A 20,836-nucleotide genomic window follows, 5' to 3' on the forward strand; every position below is an offset into this window, starting at 1 on the left:
TCCAAGTACAGTACTTAGCCTAAGGCCGGGCGCAGAGTAAGTGTGTAGTCAATGGCAGTTATTACAAACGGCTCTTTGTCAAAGTTCAAATACTTTCACAGAATTCTGTAAGTCTTTAAGGGGTTGTGTAGACCAACAATCTCACCTTAAAAGTGAGGACCCTGAGGTCTGGAGAGAGTCCTGCAGGCTTCAGATCTGTATCTACTGCCTCCCAAATGCATAGGAAGCTCCCTGAGGCTAAGCAGTCACCTTCCTACGTGTCTGTATCCCAGAGAACACCCAGCAGGGGCTGTGTTCTGTCAGCAGGAACGCTGCCACCATCGTGTGTGACAGGTACACCCAACCTTCTTAAGGTCAAGACTTCTGTCCTGACAACATGAGCATGGGTACTTTCGGGACAGACTGCCAGGTGAAACCGCTGAGCTCTCAGCAATGTCATCAGTGTCTGCCTGGCTAGGATGCTCGAGTGGAGCTACTCCTGCTCTCAGAGCAGCAGCGAGACGCTGGTGATGGTGTGGGCTGTCACGTATGGATGTGCACTCATGCCAGGCCACAGTGTTAAGCACCTTATATGCCCCATCTCATCTGGCTCTCACAACCACCTTAGGAGGGAGGTATTCTTATTATGCCCATTTGACAGATAAGGAAACTGAAGGTTGGAGTTCTGAGCCCGTCACAGGGTTAAGTACACACTTGTCAGACTCTTTTCCTTATCCTCTCTCTCTTTGCCTGTATTAACAGTAAAAACGCTCCTTTCCAAAATACTGCTGGGTGCAGGCGCTGGTCCAGTATGAAAAGCTGGCCAGGCTTGGTACAGGTGGGCCCTGGGGAGCGCTCAGGGAGGGGGACTTTTCTGCACTCTCAGACCCGCTCTGTGGGCAGGGAGCAGAAGCTCCAGGCAAGAGAAGTGATCTGGAGTCCTGATCTGTTAGGCCTGAAGATAAAGCACCATGGTATCCAAAAACTGTCATGTTGATTTAGGTTAAAGGTAAGATCTAGTTGATCAGAATGGAGAACTCTCATCCAACAAATAAGAACATACCTGGCTTTGCTACATAATTTCTCGTTTTTCTTGAAAAGTTGCATAACAAGATTCCTTAAGTTCTGAGACTTAAGTCCCAAATACTTTATTACATTTTCAAGTAATCACAAAAGAGCTATAAGGAGAAGTCCAGCTGAAGCCTTACCTCAACTAAGTGCACCACATCCAGAAAGCAAATAAGTACGAGAAAAAGGGAAAGCGCATCAGCCCAGATGGAGCAGGTCACAGAGCATCTGTGCAGAGGCGATGTGGTAAGACATCACATGCACGGCTCCTGGGCTAGAGACACTAGCACTGACCCCACGAGAGTCAGGAGATGAAAGTCAAATGGACTGAAAGTTGAAGGGTTGAGTAGAAAGAGATTATGCCTTGCTCTCACACATCAGCCTCTGGAATCCTCAATGGTTTACGTGGTGAAGCGGATCACCTGAGAGAGCAGCCTGACACTAGGCGAAGGAACTCTGCAGGGGCCCTCCCTGCTTTGTCAGCACCCTCCAGACTATCTGTGCTGGAGGTCAGTCCCAGGAAAAACCAAGAGACGCAGCAGAACAGAGAGAGTGAGCACAGTGGTGAGAGCCCTGTGCTCTGCTGGGATTCATGCCACTCCAGCTCCTGTCCTCACTCTGACCCTCACCTTGGGCAGGTAATTTAGTTGCTAAGCCTCAGTTCCTCAACGCTAAAATAGAAATAATAATGTCAGCCCCAAAGAGTTGTTATAAGCATTAAATAAGGTATGTAAATCATCCAGCACAGGGGCTGGCAGAGTGATTTTCAACTGGGGGCAATTCTGTCCCCTGGGGGACACTCCACAGTGTCTGGAGATATTTTTGGTTGTTACAACTCGGGGGTGGTACCTCCTGGTATCTAGTGGGTAAAGATCAAGAACGCTGCTAAACATCCTACAATGCAAAGGACAGCTCTCACAACAAAAATTATCTGGCCCAAATTGTCAATAGTGACAAGATTTAGAAACCCTGGCTGAGCACATAACAAGCACTCCATAGACATGAGTTATCAAATTATCTTTATTATTATAACAATAAGCAATAAGGTTGTCATTTCTTTCCCTCAAGGATAACTAGCATCTGTGATTAAAATGATAACAGACAAAATACATTACTTACTCTACTTCTCGTAATACTGGGTAACATATCTGTCATTCTGGAGACAGGAAGAACTTGTTGCTTGGCTGATTCTGGGGAGCCCAGTAACTTTGTGAAATAAATAACATAGCAGAGCACGAGAACTGCAGTATAGAAAAGCTGAAAAAAGAAAATAATGGGTTTAAATTACACTGTTTTAATGTAAGCATAATTAAGATACACCTATAGATTTGACCTCAAAGGCCAGTCAAGAAATAGAACTGTCTTAATTAACTGTACTTTCTATGGAGCAATGCCTCACCCTCTGGAAAACAGCACTACTCAGTATGACCCAGCTCCATTGCAGCATCTCTAGGGAAGGTGTCACAACACTTCACCTGACTGGGAGAACAGAAGTTCTTCCAGGCAGGCAGAACATAAGTTCCGTGACAGACATCCACTAGGACAACCACCACAGCAATGTCAGATACGTTCTCCAAAGATTCGTGTTTGGACAAAGGGATGGCTCTCCCACCTAGACAGAACACCGTGAGAATCCATGTGTCCCGGCTGTGCTAGTATCCAGGGACTTGTCCATCATATAGGGCTGGGGATTTTCCATGAACCCCAGAAACCTGTGACATTATGATTAAAAAGCAGAATTGAGCTGCTGGCTCTCCTCTCTGCCCAGTGCATGGGCAGGGCAAGAGCTACTACAGGATGGGGAGGGACGGGGTGCAAAGAGGCTCCACCCCTTCCTCTTCCCATCTAGGACAAACAGATGTCTTCTGGCCATAAGCAGCAGCCTGGGGTTTTGTCTGCAGGTTGGGGAGGAGTATCCAAAGAGACCCTTTTCAGGAATTCCCTAGAAGTCCAGTGGTCAGGACTCTGCACTTCCAATGCCGGGCACCCAGGTTCGACCCCTGGTCAGGGAACTACAATAGGATACCACAAGCTGCGTGGCATCGCAGGGAAAAAAAAAAACCTAAAGAGCCCCTTTTCATAAGCTCCCTTATCCCCTCTCCCCCTGAGAACAGTGCACACTAGCTTAAGAAGTACTGGGACCTCCAGGCCCCACTTTCAATCTGGAAACACCAAGGCTGCTCCTTTAGTAAACGCACTAAGAGGAGTCTGGGTTTAGCAGGTGTAGGCTCCTCTGCTCTCCACGCCCATCCATGCCTGAGGACAGACTCGCCATCCACTCTCCTTCTTTCATGCCTCAAACCCTTTAAGACACAAGCAGCGCTGTGGGGAGCCACACCACCTGATGCCAACATCCTCTGTAACAAGCACCCTTTTCTAGCCCCCTTCCCTGCCTCTCTCCATCTTCCTGCTGACCAGAGCCTGGGGAAGAGCAACAACCTCTTTACAGAATATCCTAACTACATGATCCCTTCCCCTTTTTCTAATTGAGGAAAAAGTCACATAAATTGACCATTTTAACCATTTTAAAGCACATAATGACAGTGGCTTTTAGTACATTCACAATGTTGTACAATAACCACCATTATCTAATTCCAGAACATTTTTCATTACTCCAAAAGGAAATTCTGGACCCATTAAGCAGTCACTCTCCATTCCCCCAGCCCCTGGCAACCACTAACCTGCTTTCTGTCTCTACAGACTCACCTATTCTGGACATTACATATTAATGGAAACATATAATAGGTGGCCTTTTGTGTCTGGCTTCTTTCACTTAGTATCATGTTTTCAAGGTTCATCCATGTTGTATCAGTACTTCATTTTTATGCTGAATAATATTCTATTTTATAGATATACCACATTTTGTTTATCCATTCATCAAATGATGAACATTTGGGTTGTTTCCACCTTTTGGTTATTGTGAATAGTATTACTATGAACATCCATGTACAAAATTTTGTTCAACACCCATCTTCAGTTCTTTTGGGTATATACCTAGGAGTGGAATTGCTGGATCATATGGCACTTCTACATTTAACTTTTTGAGGAACTGCCAAATTGTTTTCCACAGCAGCTGCACCATATTACATTCCCACCAGCAATGTATGAGTGTTCCAATTTCTCCATATCTTCACCAACGTTTGTTATTTTCTATCTTTTTGATAATTGCCATCCTAATTGCTGTAAAGTGGCATCTCATTGCGGTTTTGATTTACATTTGCCTAATGACTAATGATGTTGAGCATCTTTTCATGTGCTTACTGGCTATTTATTTGTGTATCTTCTTTGGAAAAATATCTATTCAAGTCCTTGACCCACTTTTGGGATGGTGTGTCTTTTTGTTGTTGAGATGTAAGATTTCTTTATATATTCTAGAGTGACTCTTTTATTTGAGCTATGATGCCATGGGGAGAGGGGCAGTTCAAGGAGGAACCTGAAGGCAGGTTGGAGAAAGGGGAATCCTAGCACCATAGGTGGGGCTCACCTGCTGATATGAGGTGCTGTTGGCTCTTAGACCTCTCCCACAGACACTGACAGAGAATGTACCAGAGAAGAGCTCTCAGAAATCTTATGATAAGGATGTCAATAAACTCAGAATTGGCCTAGCTGACCTATGATCTATGACGTATCCTGGGTGGGAACTATGACAACGAGAAAGTCATAATGCAAGTAACTTTCCCAAGAAGAGTCAACCAATAACTGGGCATCTCTACTGCCCTCCTATCCTATTAGGGAAAGCCAATCACAAACAATGATGAATGTTGAGAACTGTAGTTCTAGATCTAATAAAACATGGCAAAAATAATCAGAGATAACTTCTCTAAAATATGCAATTGTAGCTAGCTGCTTTTAGGAAGCAATTCTCATTCTTAATCTATAATTTTAAATCTAGCTCTTCTGTGTTTCACAGAAATATTTGTAGTTTTTGCCTAGGACATGGGAAACATTTTCACATAAATCATTACTAAGAATTTTAACTTGTCTTCCAATACATTAAGAAAAATTACAAAGTAGTTTGTACTATGAGATGGTCTGATAACTATATGATCTTTTTTCATTTTCTAAATTAGCATTAGTACTGTAGTTACATTTTTAGTAGAACTAGAAATATGAACTAGAACTAGAAAATGAGATGGAATTGAAGCCAAAATTGCTAAAACTGAAAACGTACCTCCTATGACTTGATTCACACCCTCTGAATTATGAGAGATTTCAATCTAAGTTTAAAACAGGCTTGGCAGAGTTTCCTGCTATTCTGAAAACAACTGATTGAAATCCAGGGAAAATAACACACATGCAATTTGATTCCCACTCCACCCCCTTACTGCTTTTTCTCTCCTCCATAGGATTGTCAGACAATCAAAGATCAGTTTGATACGGGCTGGGCTTGCCCACAGAATGTATAAAGGAGCTTTTATGTCTGCCAACAAGGCCGGATGTGGCCCTCACCAGGTCCCCACAAACACCAGTGGTGTCAGTGTATGCAGCGGGATGGACAATGGCAGCCAGAGGAGAAGCAGTGCCAAGACCATCTTTCTAGAGCTTCCAGCCTTCTCCACATGCATGAATACTGCAAATGTAAATCACGGAGTAACAGAAACAAGAAGTAAAAAACAGATGGAGAAACAGAGATTATACAAAAGTTAAAAGTCATAACTCTTACCTGGGCCAAAGAGAAAATATACAGTCCCCAGTGAGGCAAACACAGCACGAGAAAAGCTGTCAGGACGCTCTTGAGGATTACTGACAGGCTCTCAGCAATCACCTGCAAACCCATGGTAAAGGGTACACTTTACAAACATTATTAAAAACTAAAGATGCAAAGGAATCCCAGAAAATCTGGGATAGTGGTTACCCTGGTGGTAGGGGTGGGGCATATGGTTGGACACAGTATTAATTATGTTCTACTTCTTGGGTTGGGTGGTAGGTTCATGGACCTTCAGTATATTATCGTGCTTTAAGATTTACATATATGTTACACACTATATTCTTTTGTATGTATCAAATAATATATCTTAAAAGATGATAAGTTAATATTTGTATACAACTAAATAGAATCACTAGAAAAATCTGAAAAAGTCCTTTTAAATTCTTATTTACACTAATAACTTCCCTATTAACAAAACCTGTTCTTCATTAATAGTGTAGCAGAGGTAAACTTCAACCAAACTCATCTGACAAATCTCAAGTGAATGAATTGAACTGATCATGTTACCTTTTTCCAAATATTTTTTTAGATGCAAATCTGAAAAGACCATTCTCTCCTATAAAAGCATTTTTTAAAAACCACTCTTTCGGGCTTCCCTAGGGGCGCAGTGGTTGAGAATCTGCCTGCCGATGCAGGGGACACGGGTTCGTGCCCAGGTCCGGGAAGATCCCACATGCCGCGGAGCGGCTAGGCCCATGAGCCACAGCTACTGAACCTGCGCGTCTGGAGCCTGTGCTCCGCAGCAAGAGAGGCCGCGACAGTGAGAGGCCCGCGCACCACGATGAAGAGTGGCCCCCGCTTGCCGCAGCTGGAGAAAGCCCTCGCACAGAAACGAAGACCCAACACAGCCAAAAATAAATAAATAAATAAATAAATTAAAAAAAAAAAAAAACCACTCTTTCTCCTATTCTTCTCATTTCTCATTCACAGCAGAAGGCACACTGACCTTGAGCTTGACAAACATATGTGCTTGTGCCAAGACCCAGAAGGGCTCTCCCAGAAGTTCCACCACTGCCGAGAACCCAAACAACACCACTCCAGTTCCATAGTGGGGGATGACGTCAGGATCGGGCACTGCGAGCAACTGTAGCCAGGCCCAGCCCAGGAACACGGACCAAAACACACCCAAAGGGACTCTAGAAAAGGGAAAAAATGTCTCTTAATATGCTAAATATAAAAATAAAAATATATTAAAATAGTAACATTGAACAGAAAAGAAATATAGTCATAATAAAAATAGCTACCACTTATTCAGGCACTTACTACGTGCCAGGCATATGATTCACCCCCTTTATCTCACTGATTCCTCACAATGATACTCTGTCATTACCCCCATTTAAAAGATGAGGGGGCTTCCCTGGTGGCACAGTGGTTGAGAATCTGCCTGCCAATGCAGAGGACATGGGCTCGAGCCCTGGTCTGGGAAGATCCCACATGCCGCGGAGCAACTGGGCCCGTGAGCCACAACTACTGAGCCTGCGCGTCTGGAGCCTGTGCTCCGCAACAAGAGAGGCCGTGATAGTGAGAGGCCCCCGCACCGTGATGAAGAGTGGCCCCCACTTGCCACAACTAGAGAAAGCCCTCGCACAGAAACGAAGACCCAACACAGCCAAAAATTAATTAATTAATTAATTAATTAATTAAAAGATGAGGAAACTAAGGCTGACAAGTATCGGGTAATTTGGCCAAGGTCATAGACAGCTATTCAGGGCAGAAGTAGGACCCAATCCTGATCTAACTCCAAAGCCTGCACTCCTTTCCACTGTGTTACAATGACTCGTAAGTAAAACTCCCAGAAGTGCCTGCTGTTTGCACTAGAATAACTGAAGGATGGTATACAGCTGGTCCTTGTACCTCAAATAACTGGTAGTCCAGTGCACAGTATCCCTTCAGGTGTGACCAGAGAGCACTTCAATATGACTGGGTGGCTAACAGTCATTCCTCTAATAAAATAAACACCTACCAGCCCTTATGACAGTCATCTCCATGAGGTAATAAGGAGTTATGCAAGGGCAGGACTGGGAAACCATTTTAATCACTAGCCCTCCCGGCAGGGATCGAACTGCAGAAAAGCCATTACAATTTTTAGCTGATGTACTTGGTCCTCAAGAATATTCTAAAAGGCTCAGAACTGAAATCAACATAACAAAATTGAGGAGAGATACAAAGAAATCCTAAAAAGGCTTTCAAAAAATAATAAGTGGCTGTTAAAAGCGCAGAAAACACTCTAAGGAAAAAGGTTGGGAATAAGAAAGATGGCACAGGCCCAGCGGGAATCAAAATAGCAGAAACAGCCTCCAAAGGGGGTAGAAGTGGGGTTAGAAACGTGGCACAGAAACCCCTACCCGGAGCTTCCTCCTGGCTCCTGGCCATCCAGAGAGAAAACAGCCAGGGATGCTCCTTCACACAGATGTTCTCCCCTTCCTGTCCCACGCCAAGGGCCCAGAAGCCCACTGCAAAACCCAAGCTGGAAACTATTCAGCTTTAGGCAAGTGTTGCTGTTTAATTTCTCACACTTATCACACTTGCCTCCGTGAAACTGTCTCTGGCCAAAGCACAACTCACGTTAGCCACAGGAGGTTGAGGGTCTGGCTCCAGTCCCGCTGGGTGCTGCCACTCAGACATGCTCTGCGGAAGGCCTCTCTGGCCAGGAAGATGGTGGTAGAGTAAAGCAGTGTTAGCCTGTAAAGGAAAAGCAGAAATCAACATGACATCTGGTTTTTTCATAGAGACAACTTCTGGGATTTTGCCAGCAATCAGGAGGAGGAAAAGTCTTGGTCATAAATCACTGGTGGTGATTGGCGGGGGGCAATGGTTTCTTACAGAAGCCCCCTCCCCAGCTAATCTGATCCATACCGTAGGAGAGTTAGGAACCAAACAAGGGACATATGAGCGTGTGCCTACAGAGAGTTATGCCTAGGACAGAAACTGCTACAGAGGCCCCCAAAGCCTGCAGCCTTTGTGTCTATACAGAGATGTGGCTCTGACCATAAGGAGGAAAAAAGGACAAGATATGACCCCACACAGCAAGAGGGCCTCTTGGCCACCCTGAGACTGGTGACCTAATGACCCTTATGAAAGAAGCTAAGGCTCTATTGAGTGGAGAATCTCAACACAGGCAATGAGGCTGGCAACCACTACTGGGGCTGCTGCAACCCAGATGGGCAAGGCTTGCCCACGTTCCCCCTGGCGGGCTTACCTAGGTGGACCCTCCTGCACCTTAGCAAAGAGTAGCTACAGTTCCCCTTCCTCAACAGGCAGCTGATTGGATGAAGCCAGAAGGAGGATGGCCCAGGGCTAAGGTACCTGAGGTTGTCCAGGGACCATTCTGTGACCCAGTGCTTCTGTCCCAATGAGACTGAACTATACCTTAAGCAAGTGGACAGGCCAGACAAGGGCTGTCAATGCAGGGATCTGCAAATCTGGGGGAAGCCAGTGGGGAGAGGCCCAAACTGCTTTAAAGTCTGAGTACCTAAGAGGCCTTGGCCCTCTTCCTTCCTGCTGTTACAAGAGCATTTCTTATTTTTTTAAATAAATTTATTTATTTATTTATTTTTGCCTGCGTTGGGTCTTCGTTGCTGCGTGCAGGCTTTCTCTAGTTGTGGCGAGCAGGGGCTACTCTTCGTTGTGGTGCGCGGGCTTCTCATTGCAGGGGCTTCTCTTGCTGTGGAGCACAGGCTCTAGGGCAGGCGGGCTTCAGTAGTTGTGGCACGCAGGCTCAGTAGTTGTGGCTTGCAGGCTCTAGAGTGCAGGCTCAGTAGTTGTGGCGCATGGGCTTTGTTGCTCCGTGGCACGTGGGATCTTCCCGGACCAGGGATCGAACCTGTGTCCCCTGCATTGGCAGGCGAATTCTTAACCACTGTGCCACCAGGGAAGTCCCAAAAAGAGCATTTCTTAAAGTATGGTCCCTATTTCAAAATCATTTGAAAAACTTGTCAAAGTGCAGATTCCCGGGCACCTCCTCAGTCCTACCAATTGCAAAGCTCTCCAGATGATTCCTTTGCCCATCAAAGTTTGAGACCCTTCTCTAAGCTCTGAGAACAGAGCCAAGAGCATATGTTCGGTAAATATTAGATGTGAAATGCTGTCTGGAACATAATGTCTTGTTTACTAGGACATGAAGACACACCTGGGAAGCTGAGCTATACTGAGCACTCACATCACTTCATATACTTTTGTGTCATTTGTGAAGACAGAATATGTGTGGGTGTCCTTGAACAGACAGGAGGAGAGTAGAAGAAACAGAGTCTAAAAGACAAAGCAAGTTGGCTTTCTAAGAGCCTCCAAGGAACTAATGACAAGGACTCAGCTCTCATCCCACTGCCACTTTCCAATTATAAAATTCACTGAGGAGGGAAGGAAGGTGGCTGTTCCAGCCCTGCAATTACAAAGCACATCCTCACGATCTGCAGAATTCCTGCTTCCTTTGCTACCAGCAGGACGAGAACACAGGATTATACCTGAGTTGGAGTTTGCAGTGAATTACTCCCACTCCTCTCCTGGGTTCTAAGGCACAGCGGAAGAGCGGGCAGAGAAATGTGTATTTGGAGGCTGCTAATGGAAAACACACCATGGGTCCATTAAAAGCAACATCGCCTAACGCTTCTCTTCAGCCCACTGCTGAAACACTCTGCTTCTGGTAAAGGTCCATGCTTCTAAAATCCAAGGGTGACACACAGGTACACAGTTTGAAGAAAATCGGACTAGGGATGTGAATTGTGGACAATGCCAGGGTACACCCTTTCTTACCTGACATTCACTATGCCAACGATTTCCTTTGACAGGAAGCGAAGAATAAATGCATTTAAGACAAAGGTGATCAATCGAAACACCACCTACAGAAAAAGGAAAAAAATACATAAGAATAAATTATATTGGGAAGGTTTACTTTGCTGAAATGAACACAAGATGGCTGCTCTTCTTAATGTAACGACATACAGCAGCTTTGCCAGAGAGATTCTCTTTAAAATGCTCAACCTGTCTGCATTGCTTCTGAAATCTCATTCCTTGGGGTCTCTCGGCACTCTCGTGCAATGGTCAAAGAACCCAAGAAGGCGTGTGGAAGTCTCCCTAATTTACTGATGAGAAGAGGGAGGCCCTGACAGATTCACTGAATTTCTTCAAGTTCAGTCAGGCACTCTAGGGAGCAGAAAGGGAATTCTAGTTAGTGCTTCACACTGACCTTCCCTCCAGCCTGTTTAGAAAGAGCACACGCTTAGCAAGTGGGAGTCTGCAGAATATAGCAGATTTACCAGGAATCACGGAATCTAATTTCTCCTTCTTTGCCTAGTAATATCTAAGGATCCAACAATGACGTTAAATCTCTTTGAACTTCGGTTTCTCAATTAGAAAACAGAAAAGGCTATGTTTATTTACTGAATATTTGCCACTTTCCAGAGAGGAACTGAAATACCTTTCAAAAAACTACAATAAGATTATACAATAGAGGGGAAAGGAAAACAGAGTCCAGCTATTGCCATTTGAAAAGGATATATCCTGAGACTTTCAAGCCTGTGAATTCAAGAAAACCACCTGAACAAAGAATTCTTCCCATGAGACAGAGAAAAACAGGTTGCAATTAAGTGAGGTTGCCAAATGGGGATGATGGCTGGGGTGCAAGCCTCACTAAGTGACACCCCCTCTGCATCTTGGCAGCAACACAGATGTAACTCAAGGGCACTCCAGAGCAAATGACAGATCACTTCTGCGTCAAGCACTCTCAGAGTTACACATGAACAGCTGCAATCTGGAAAATTCAAACTATGCCAATGGACCACAGTGGTCTGAAAATCTCCGGGGGAAGGTATGACCAAAAAGGGAGATTGCAGTCTAACACTGTCCCTGAAGTGTCACAGAGCAGCAAGGTCTCCAAAGCCAAGGTATCACAGTGTTAACCTTTATGGAGTCAAAGGTGATCTTTTGAAAGTCTGATGAAAGCTTGGTAGCTTCTCCTTAGAAACATGCGGGTACATACATAGACACCAAATTCTGTATTCAATTTTAGAGATTTGAAACCAATTCATGCAGCTCTTAATGGAAAAAGTACTCAGCTGAGAGTCTCAACTCACCATTTAGCTAAACCCATCATCTTCTAATTTCTGTAAGCCTCAATTTTCATCCCTGTCAAGTGAGGCTACCTATCACAGAGAGTTGATGACAAGGATCAAAAGACATCGTGGAAGTGAAAGCATTTTTGAAAAATGCATACAAATGAAAGGCATTAATACACTATGGCTGGCTCAGAGTTACAGAGAATAAGCTCTTAAATTCTTTCAGAACACAATGTAATTGCAAAGCTACCTCAAGTGTCTGCATTGTAATTTGAGAAAACACACAAGACTGAATTAAAACACTCCAAGAAACCTAAAGATTGTAGCTATTTAAAAAAAAAACCCACATGCACACATTTATGTTAACTTCAAAGTTATCACTAAGAAACTTAATGTCTTAGGCTATATCCATATCTCCTAATTGGTTTGAATAAAGGTTTGAGCTAATGAAGCTATGAGGTTGCTCACACTCCCCAGTATTTGCTCGGTATAGTGGCCCTTATTAGCAACATTTGTAAAGGACTTAACAGTTTAAAAAAAACAAAAGCCCTTTCACATCTGTTAATTACCTGACCCCTAAAAGCAACTGGGTGAATGCACGGGAGGGAAGCAAGTAAACTCGGAGCAAAGGGATTTGCCCACATGGCAAGCAAATGACCCAGCTTGACCTTATGGGTAAGGCCACCCAACTCCTAGTCTAGTGTGTTTTCTGCTATGACTTGTTTTCTTTTAATGAAGCTAATCTCAGTAGTAAGGTATCATCAAAGGTTGAACAATCAACACTGTGGCTAAAGCACTGAATTCAAACAGTTATTAATGTTGTGAAATAGAAAAAAAAACAACTAGGTAACTTAGGGTTCACCTAATTTAGGGTTAGATTACTAGCTAATGTTTATTAAGTGCATATCTTGTGCAAGGAATTCTTCTACATGCCTTACATAGACTGGCTCATTTCACCCCTACAGTGACCATTTTAAAAATTCATATTACCATAATAAAACTAGCTAACATTTATTAAGTACTTATAATATGCCAGGCACTTAGGCATTCCATCTAATCTCCCTAATGACATTATGAGGTTGCATTATTGTTCTCATTTAAGATGAGGAAACTGATGATTGTAGAAGTCAAGAGATTTTCCCCAAGTGCAGGCATCTAGCAAGTGGCAAGGCCCAAACTTGAGCCCTAGTCTGCCTGGTGCTTTCTCCTAACCTCTATGTGAAATGCTGCCTCTCTAAAACAAGGGGAAAGGTAGACTCAGGACTTTTGTGAGGAAGGATTGAATGGGTCGAGAGTGAGACATAGAGAAACTGAGCCACATGACTTAGAATGACCAGGTTCTAGGGTTAAAAGAATCTTTACAATACCATTTGGATCAACTGGCATGCACCATATCTGACGTGAAAATTAGGGCCAAGAAGGGAAAGTGACTTGTCCAAGGTCACACTGCCTTAAGGAAGAGTGCATACTAAGAGTCAGGGCATACTACTGTTAAGTGCAATTATCTGAATAACCCCAACCTAGCCTCACAGCAACCTTATGAGCTAGGTACTATTATTACCCACATTTTCTGAGGAGGAGCTGAGGCTTAGCAGGTGAAGTCACTTGTCCTGGGTCATGCAACAAGGACATGGTAGAACCAAGATTCCAGTCCAGGCCTGTCTGAGCCCAGGTCCCTGTTCTTCGCCATGCCATATTGTCTCTCTGAACTCAGTGGGAGTCAGAGTTTGAAAAAAGTGTTTGAGGGGGCTTCCCTGGTGGCGTAGTGGTTGAGAGTCTGCCTGCCAATGCAGGGGACACGGGTTCGAGCCCTGGTCTGGGAAGATCCCACATGGCGCGGAGCAACTGGGCCCGTGAGCCACAACTACTGAGCCTGCGCGTCTGGAGCCTGTGCTCCGCAACAAGAGAGGCCGCGATAGTGAGAGGCCCGCGCACGGCGATGAGGAGCGGCCCCCGCTTGCCACAACTAGAGAAAGCCCTCGCACAGAAACGAAGACCCAACACAGCCATAAATAAAAATAATAAATTTAAAAAAAAAAGTGTTTGAGGGTAAGGAGTGGGACATGGAAAAAATAAACCCTTGCCTTAAAAAAATATGAGATTCTAGAGCACCAGAGGCACCCCTGCCACCTGATCTAACCCTCCCCTACTGCCATATGGGATAGATAATGCTCAAGAGGAAAGTGGTTTGTTTGCAGTCTCCCAGCCAGGATTCTGAACGCAGGCTCCCAGCTCCGGGTCCAGGTGTCCCCTCTCGGCCGCCGCCGCCACCACCGCCTCTCGCGGAACCCCTCCGTAGTAGCGGGGTTCACGCCAGGGCTGGGTCTGCCCCGGGATGGGCTCTCAAGGGCCCCAGGGCCACCTCCCCGTGAATCCCGGCTGCGGAACGGGGTGGTGCCGGCCCGGCAGAGTACCTGCAGGAGGAGACCAGAGGAGGCCAGCCGGGCCGCCTGGCCCAGCACCTCCCGGGGGCGCATAGCCTCAGCGCCCGGGGTCCATCACCAGTAAACGCCTCAGACGGCCGGCTTTGTCGCAAGAAGATAGCGTCACGAAGCGGCTCGTTCGCTGATTGGCGATTTGTACGGCGGAGGCGGGGCACGGGAAGATCTGGCCCTTTAAGTGGACCGGGTTCGGATGAGTCAGCGTGGTTGCGCCGCATCGCCTCTGCCGTTTGAGAGAACGTGTGGTTTCTGTGCGTATGCCTCCCTGTTCCAAATAAGTTAAATACTGTGACCATACTAAGAGGCGCTGTTAAAGTAGCCAAAGCCCCTTCTCTGAGGCTCCCAGCCCACCAACCAAGAAACACTAACTTCCCTGACCTCATCTGTCAAAAGGAACAAACTATTCACTGGCCTCCGTAATAAGATTTTTGCCATTTGACCTTTGCTTACAAAATCACGGACACTGTCCCCTGAATTACAGTAGACAGGATTGTCCTAATTTTACAACGAAAGAACTGAGGACCAGAAGTTGAATACAGCATCTTCATATGTGTGGTTTTGTGTAATCCTTTCTCAAGCGTTGAAAATTGGGACCTGTTGTCAGAGGTGAGTAAGGTGAGACGTGGAGACGTGAAGTGACTTGTTCATATATACATAACTTGTGCCTGGGTGGAGTGGACCCCAGGCTCCTGATCCTAAACTTGCCTCACTTGTCTGCATGCCACCAATTGTGAGGACAGAGCAGAAGAATGGTAGGAAAGTGCTTCATAAAATGTAAAGTGCCCGACACAGTCGGCTGTTGTTCTGTCCATGCTCCTATCATCTACTATGCGGGCCATAGGAAGCTCCATCTATCTCTTTTAGGCACTCGGTGATTTGACCCCAACCTACCTTTCAACCACCTTTCACACTCTCACTGCCCTTTCACAACACATTCTAGGCTCTCGCCATTTGGATCCCTTACATTTCCTCAAACAGGCCCAAATTGGCATTTGCTCTGCTGCCAACTCTGCCCAAAGTGCCTTCCTTTCCAAATGGCACTGCCTACCCTCCCAGGCCCCAGTGTTCTGACTTGTGAGTATAACAGCACCTGCTAAAGACTGAATGTTTGTGTCCTCCCCAAATTCATATGTTGAAGCCCTAATTTCCAATGTGGTGGTAATTGGAGGTGGGACCTTTGGGAGGTAATTAGGTCACGAGAGTGGAGCCCTCAAGAATGGGGTTAGTGACCTTACAAGAAGAGACCAGAGAGATGAACTCTCTCCCTGCCATGTGAGGATACAGCAAGAAGGCAGCTGGCTGCAAACCAGGAAGAGGGCTCTCACTAAGAACTGAATCGGCCACTTTATCTTGGACTTCCCAGCCTTCAGGACTGCAAGAAATAAATTCCTGTTGTTTAAGCCACCCAGCCTATGGTATTCTATTACGGCAGCCTAAGCAGATAAAGGCAGCGTCTGTAGGGCTTCCCTGGTGGTGCAGTGGTTAGGAATCCACCTGCCAATGCAGGGTACACGGGTTTGATCCCTGGCCTGGGAGGATCTCACATGCTGTAGAGCAACTAAGCCACAACTACTGAGCCCGCCTGCCACAACTACTGAAGCCCGCGCGCCTGGAACCTGTGCTCTGCAACAAGAGAAGCCACGACAGTGAGAGGCCCACGCACCGCAACGAAGAGTAGCCCCCGCTCGCCGCAACTAGAGAAAGCCTGCGCACAGCAACGAAGACCCAACACAACCAAAAATAAAAACAAATAAATAAATTTATTAAAAAAAAAAAAAGACAGCACCTGTAAAGCACTTTGTAACCCTTTATAGCTCTTAGCACAGTCTGCTTTGCAGTGAAGAGACTAGGCTATGTCTAAACATCCCATGAGTTCCAATAAGGCAGGAATGAAGTCCATTTGGCTTTGCCTCCTGCAGCAGTGGCAGAGAAAGTCCCCAGGACACCCGTGAATGCTTCCTGACCTATTATTGCTGCTACTACTGCTGGAAACAGACTATGGGGTTCAAGGCCTATGCATGTCCCCCACTCCCATCTTGCCAGATTAATCAAATTCTGTCTTATGGCAGGGGCTCAGAATGTAAGCTTTTGACTGTCAGACAGACCTGACCCTGAATCCTCATTCTGCTACTCACTAATCTGGTGACCGCTATATGCTCAGCTATTAAATAGGGGATATTATCTGCCCTGTGATGGCAATCGTAAGGATTATAGTAGACAAAAGTCTGGCCCTTCAGGAGCTTAAATTCTAGTGGAAGGAAGATCGAAAAAAAAAAAAAACCCTAGTAAATAAATAAGAAAAATTCACATAGTGATAAGTGCTATGAAAGAATGAAATAAGATAAGGTAATAGAGGCTTTTAGACGGGGAGGGAGGGGTGCTGTTCCGGAAGGCAAAGCAAATTAGGCAACCACTTGGAGAGGAGAGCAAAATGCTGGAGGGTCGAGGTATTCAGCCTGTGGGCCGAGATGCCCAAGGCCTTGACCTGGGCTGCCTGCCCACCCCCATGGACCTTGGCAGGTGAGGTGGGATCTGGCTCCCTCTTTCCCCGGCCAAGCAGCTGCCTCCTCCACAGCTCCTCCTTGGAGTGCAAACAGCCAAGAGCTCTTTTTTTTTGTCTGTTCTGCACGGCATGTGGGATCTTAGTTTCCCGACCAGGGATCGAACCCACGCTCCCGCATTGGAATCACGGAGTCTTAACCACTGGACCACCAGGGAAGTCCCCAAGAGCTCTTCACGTCAACATACTCTAACCCTAGGCATCCAGGTGGGCTGGTCTGGGAGTGACTAGGGAATCGTTTCACTGGGGGCAAAGAAGCCAAAGGGAAATGCTCCAAGCTAAGTCCAAGGTGCAAAGCCTCCCTGGAGTCCAGGGTTCAGACCCCAAGGGGCTTCTGGGCAGGGAGTTAGGGGCCCTTTTCTCTCATTCTGGAGGGTAGGATTTAGCAAGGAGAGATTGAGCAGACACTTTGTGCCCAGAGCCGTGCTGGGTGCACGGGTGTGTGGGACAGAAGGAACGGTAATGAGAATCAGTGAGCACCGACCACTGACTCCATGTCAGGTGCTCATGTGAGCACTGCACATGCATGTACTAACCCCTTCATCCTCTCAACAACTCATGAGGTAGGTATTACAGATGAGGACTCTGGGAGAGCTGCAGAGGTTGAACTACAGTGGGCTTGAAGTTGTCCCCTGCCTCTGTGCTGAGCCTCTCCAAAGGCCTTGCCTCTGTTAGAGGTATTGGCACCAACAGGGCCTGGCACACTCCTGTGTGCCACACTCCTGTGTGCCACACTCCTGTGTGGAGGGCTAAGCACAGGGCTGGTGAGCTGTGACCCACTGGCTATTGCCTGTTTTAAACCACCTGTAAGCTAAGGATAATTTTTATAATTTTAAAAGGTTGCGAAAAAAATCAAAAGAAGACTATTTCATGACACATGAAAATTACATGAAATTCAGATTTCAGGGTCCACAGTAAAGGTTTTTTTAATTAGAAAATTGGAATCGGGGCTTCCCTGGTGGTGCAGTGATTAAGAATCTACCTGCCAATGCAGGGGACATGGGTTCGAGCCCTGGTCCAGGAAGATCCCACATGCCGTGGAGCAACTGAGCCCATGTGCCACAACTACTGAGCCCTCGTGCCACAACTACGGAGACCCGCACGCCTAGAGCCCATGCTCCACAACAAGAGAAGCCTCCGCAATGAGAAGCCTGCGCACTGCAGTGGAGAGTAGCCCCCACTCACCGCAACTAGAGAAAGCCTGCGCGCAGCAAAGACCCAACACAGCCAAAAATAAATAAATTAAATAAATAAATTTTATAAAATAAAAAAAATTGGAATCATATTGTACATTTCCACTGTATTTTCAAATTATTATTTTTTTAAATTGAAGTACAGTTGTTGATGTACGACATTATGTAAATTTCAGGTGTACAACATAGTGATTCACAATTTTTAAAGGTTATATTCCACTTACAATTATTATAAAATATTGGCTATATTCCCTGTTTTCTAATGTATCCTTGTAGCTTATTTATTTTATACATAGTAGTTTGTACCTCTTAATCTCCACCCCTATCTTGCCCCTCCCCACAAATAAAGTTTTATTGGAACACAACCACATCCATCCATTTGTTTACTTGTTGTCTATAGCTACTGTCTTACTAGAACAGCAGAATAGTTTGGCCTGAAAAACTGAAAATATTTACTATCTGACCTTTTAAAGAAAAAGTTTGCCAATCCTGGTGATCACCATTGAACCCCGGTGCCTGACAAGCAGTGGGCATTTCAATATTGAATGAATGAATGCATACATAAATGAAATTTTAAGTTCAGTTTAAAAAATATTTTAATGGTGGAAGAGTTTTATTAGCCCATGGCAAGACACAAAATGATTAATGATGATAAGAAGAGTTCTTTCCTGGGGGTTGCCTGGTGTGGAGAGCAAGTGACCCCTGGGAGAACACTAGACTATCACTGGTGGTCATTGAAGGAGCTGTTTCTCTGGGCTTCCCTGCCCTCCTCGCCCCCTGCTCTCCATGGCAGGTAGCCTCCCTGCCAGGGAAAGCTGACCTGAGCTGGCTATTTTATTACAAAGCTGGAGGGAGTGCCAGGGCTGTTGCCAAGCCAGTTAGACTCCTGGGGCAGCAGGGCAGGGAGGGAGGTGGCTGGCGGGTGGGGAGGCAGGATGGAAGATATGGGAAGCAGGACCTTGGACCTCAGCTGGGAGGAGGCAGAAGAGCTGGGCATGGTCCTATACACCAGCCACTAGCTCTGCCCTGCCAAGGCTTCCTGCTGCCCAGAGGACCTCCACCAATGCCCCCCTGCAAGAGAAACTCAAGACTCTGTCCCTCACTCACAAGTCCCCGGGCATGAGAATTTGGCTGTGCTACTAGTAGTCCACATTTGCTGAGCCCGTGTAGGCACTATGCTGCACGCTTCACTTTCATGATCTCATTTTACTCCCACAGCAGCCCCACAACGTAGGCACCATTATTATCCCCATTTTACAGACCAGGAGACTGAGGCTTAGCGGGTTAAGGGACTTGCCTAAGGGCTAGTAAATGACGGTGCCAGAATTTGCACAAGGCAGTGTGACTCTCAGACCCTTAACCAGGACTAAACCAGGTTGTTTATTGTTAGTGCTGATTTTTTGGCTCCACTTCAGCAGTTCTGATTTAGGAAGGCTGGGGTGGGCCTAGGAATATGCATTAACCTGCACTCTGGGTGGTTCTGATAGAGTGGACCAAGCTCTGAGAAGGACAGCCTGAGGGCAGATCTTCAGGCACCTTGGAAAATCTACCTCTTTCAGTGGGCTGGGAAATTCTGTCTGCTTAAAGCAAGCAAACTGAGTCCTGAGATCTGCCCCCAGGCCCATCCAGCCATCAAGGGGTCTTGCTCTCAGGATTGGGCCACAGTTCAGTGGTCAGGGCAGCAGGGACTGGAGGCGGTGCCTGCGCGAGGGCCTTGGGGAAATTTTGTATCAGGAAGGGTGCACAGTGCAGCCCCTGGGTCCCAGGGTCTGCCCAGGGGTTGGGGGTGAGCAGCCACAGGGCCCTGGCCTTGCTGGCTCCTGTGGGCTTTGATTTGTGCAGAGATACTGCAATGTCCACTCATCAGCCTAGTTCATATCAACACAATGTCTATTCCAGAGCCACCACCCTGTGCTGGGCATTGGGAGGGAAGGTAAGGGTGAATGAGTCACAATCGCTGCCCTCTCAGAGCTCAGGGTCCCTCTCCAAGAGAACACGACTGTGATACCAGGCAGGCTGAGGTGGAAAAAAACAGGCAAGGGAAGCTCAGGGTCGGGGTCAGAGCTCTCTGGCGGGGGCATCAGGGAAGCTTTCCCGCAGGGACCGTTTTTGAGCTGCACCTTGAAGGGAGAGAGGGCTTGGTCAGACAGAGGGACACGCAGGCAGAGAGAACACAGAGGAGGAAACTTGCCGAGCCCATTGGAGGACCCAGGAAGTGCCTTTGACTGCCCTGGAGTGCAGGAGGTCCTCCCCCACTGGTCTGTGGCCAGTGCCGGGCTGGTAGCCCTGAGAAGAACAGCAAGTTCATGGATGTGGACAAGCATGTGTGAATGAATACAAATTCAGGCACATGTGTTCACATGCATGGGGGGAGGTGAGCGTGCATCTGTATGTGTGTGCAGGTCTATTTGCCAGGATCTGCCTTCAGACAGACAAAGTCTGTGTGTGGGAGTATGTGCGCACACACATGAATGCATACATGCTTGTGAGCTTATGTATGAGCACGGATGTGAAAATGCGAATGTAAGATCACGTGCAGTACACGCAGCCAGTGAACGTGTGGGGACATGAAGGTGTGTGTGCACGCAGGTATACACATATGTAGGCTGCCTCAGGGAGTCAGCCTCTGGACTTTCTGACTCTGGGTCCATGGCCCCCATAAGTGTAAAAATGGTTAACATTGTGAGTCAGGCCTCCACTTTTCATGCATCACCTCAATTAACCCTCTCATCAATCTTACATGGTGGGGGGACTTCCCTGGTGGCAAAGTGGTTAAGAAACTGCCTGCGAATGCAAGGGACACGGATTCGAGCCCTGGTCCGGGAAGATCCCACATC

General features: G+C 46.4%; 1 protein-coding gene across 2 annotated transcripts in view; it reads right to left on the reverse strand.

Moving 5' to 3' along the window:
- The window catches only part of RFT1 (RFT1 homolog), a 46,318-nt gene extending 31,992 nt beyond the window's left edge, over positions 1 to 14,326 (reverse strand). For both annotated transcript variants that reach the window (XR_009505892.1, XM_059939918.1), the window contains exons 1-6: positions 14,220 to 14,326; positions 10,505 to 10,590; positions 8,321 to 8,437; positions 6,702 to 6,891; positions 5,711 to 5,812; positions 2,167 to 2,304 (exon numbers count right to left, since the gene is read on the reverse strand). Coding sequence is in view for 1 of the 2 variants with exons in the window: in XM_059939918.1 (XP_059795901.1) it covers positions 2,167 to 2,304; positions 5,711 to 5,812; positions 6,702 to 6,891; positions 8,321 to 8,437; positions 10,505 to 10,590; positions 14,220 to 14,282 (696 nt within the window). In the remaining variant the exon portion in view is untranslated. The remainder of the gene's footprint in view (positions 1 to 2,166; positions 2,305 to 5,710; positions 5,813 to 6,701; positions 6,892 to 8,320; positions 8,438 to 10,504; positions 10,591 to 14,219) is intronic.
- Positions 14,327 to 20,836: the final 6,510 nt, after the last annotated feature.

The sequence above is a fragment of the Balaenoptera ricei genome, chromosome 11 (genome assembly GCF_028023285.1).
Source record: "Balaenoptera ricei isolate mBalRic1 chromosome 11, mBalRic1.hap2, whole genome shotgun sequence".
NCBI classification, from domain to species: domain Eukaryota; kingdom Metazoa; phylum Chordata; class Mammalia; order Artiodactyla; family Balaenopteridae; genus Balaenoptera; species Balaenoptera ricei.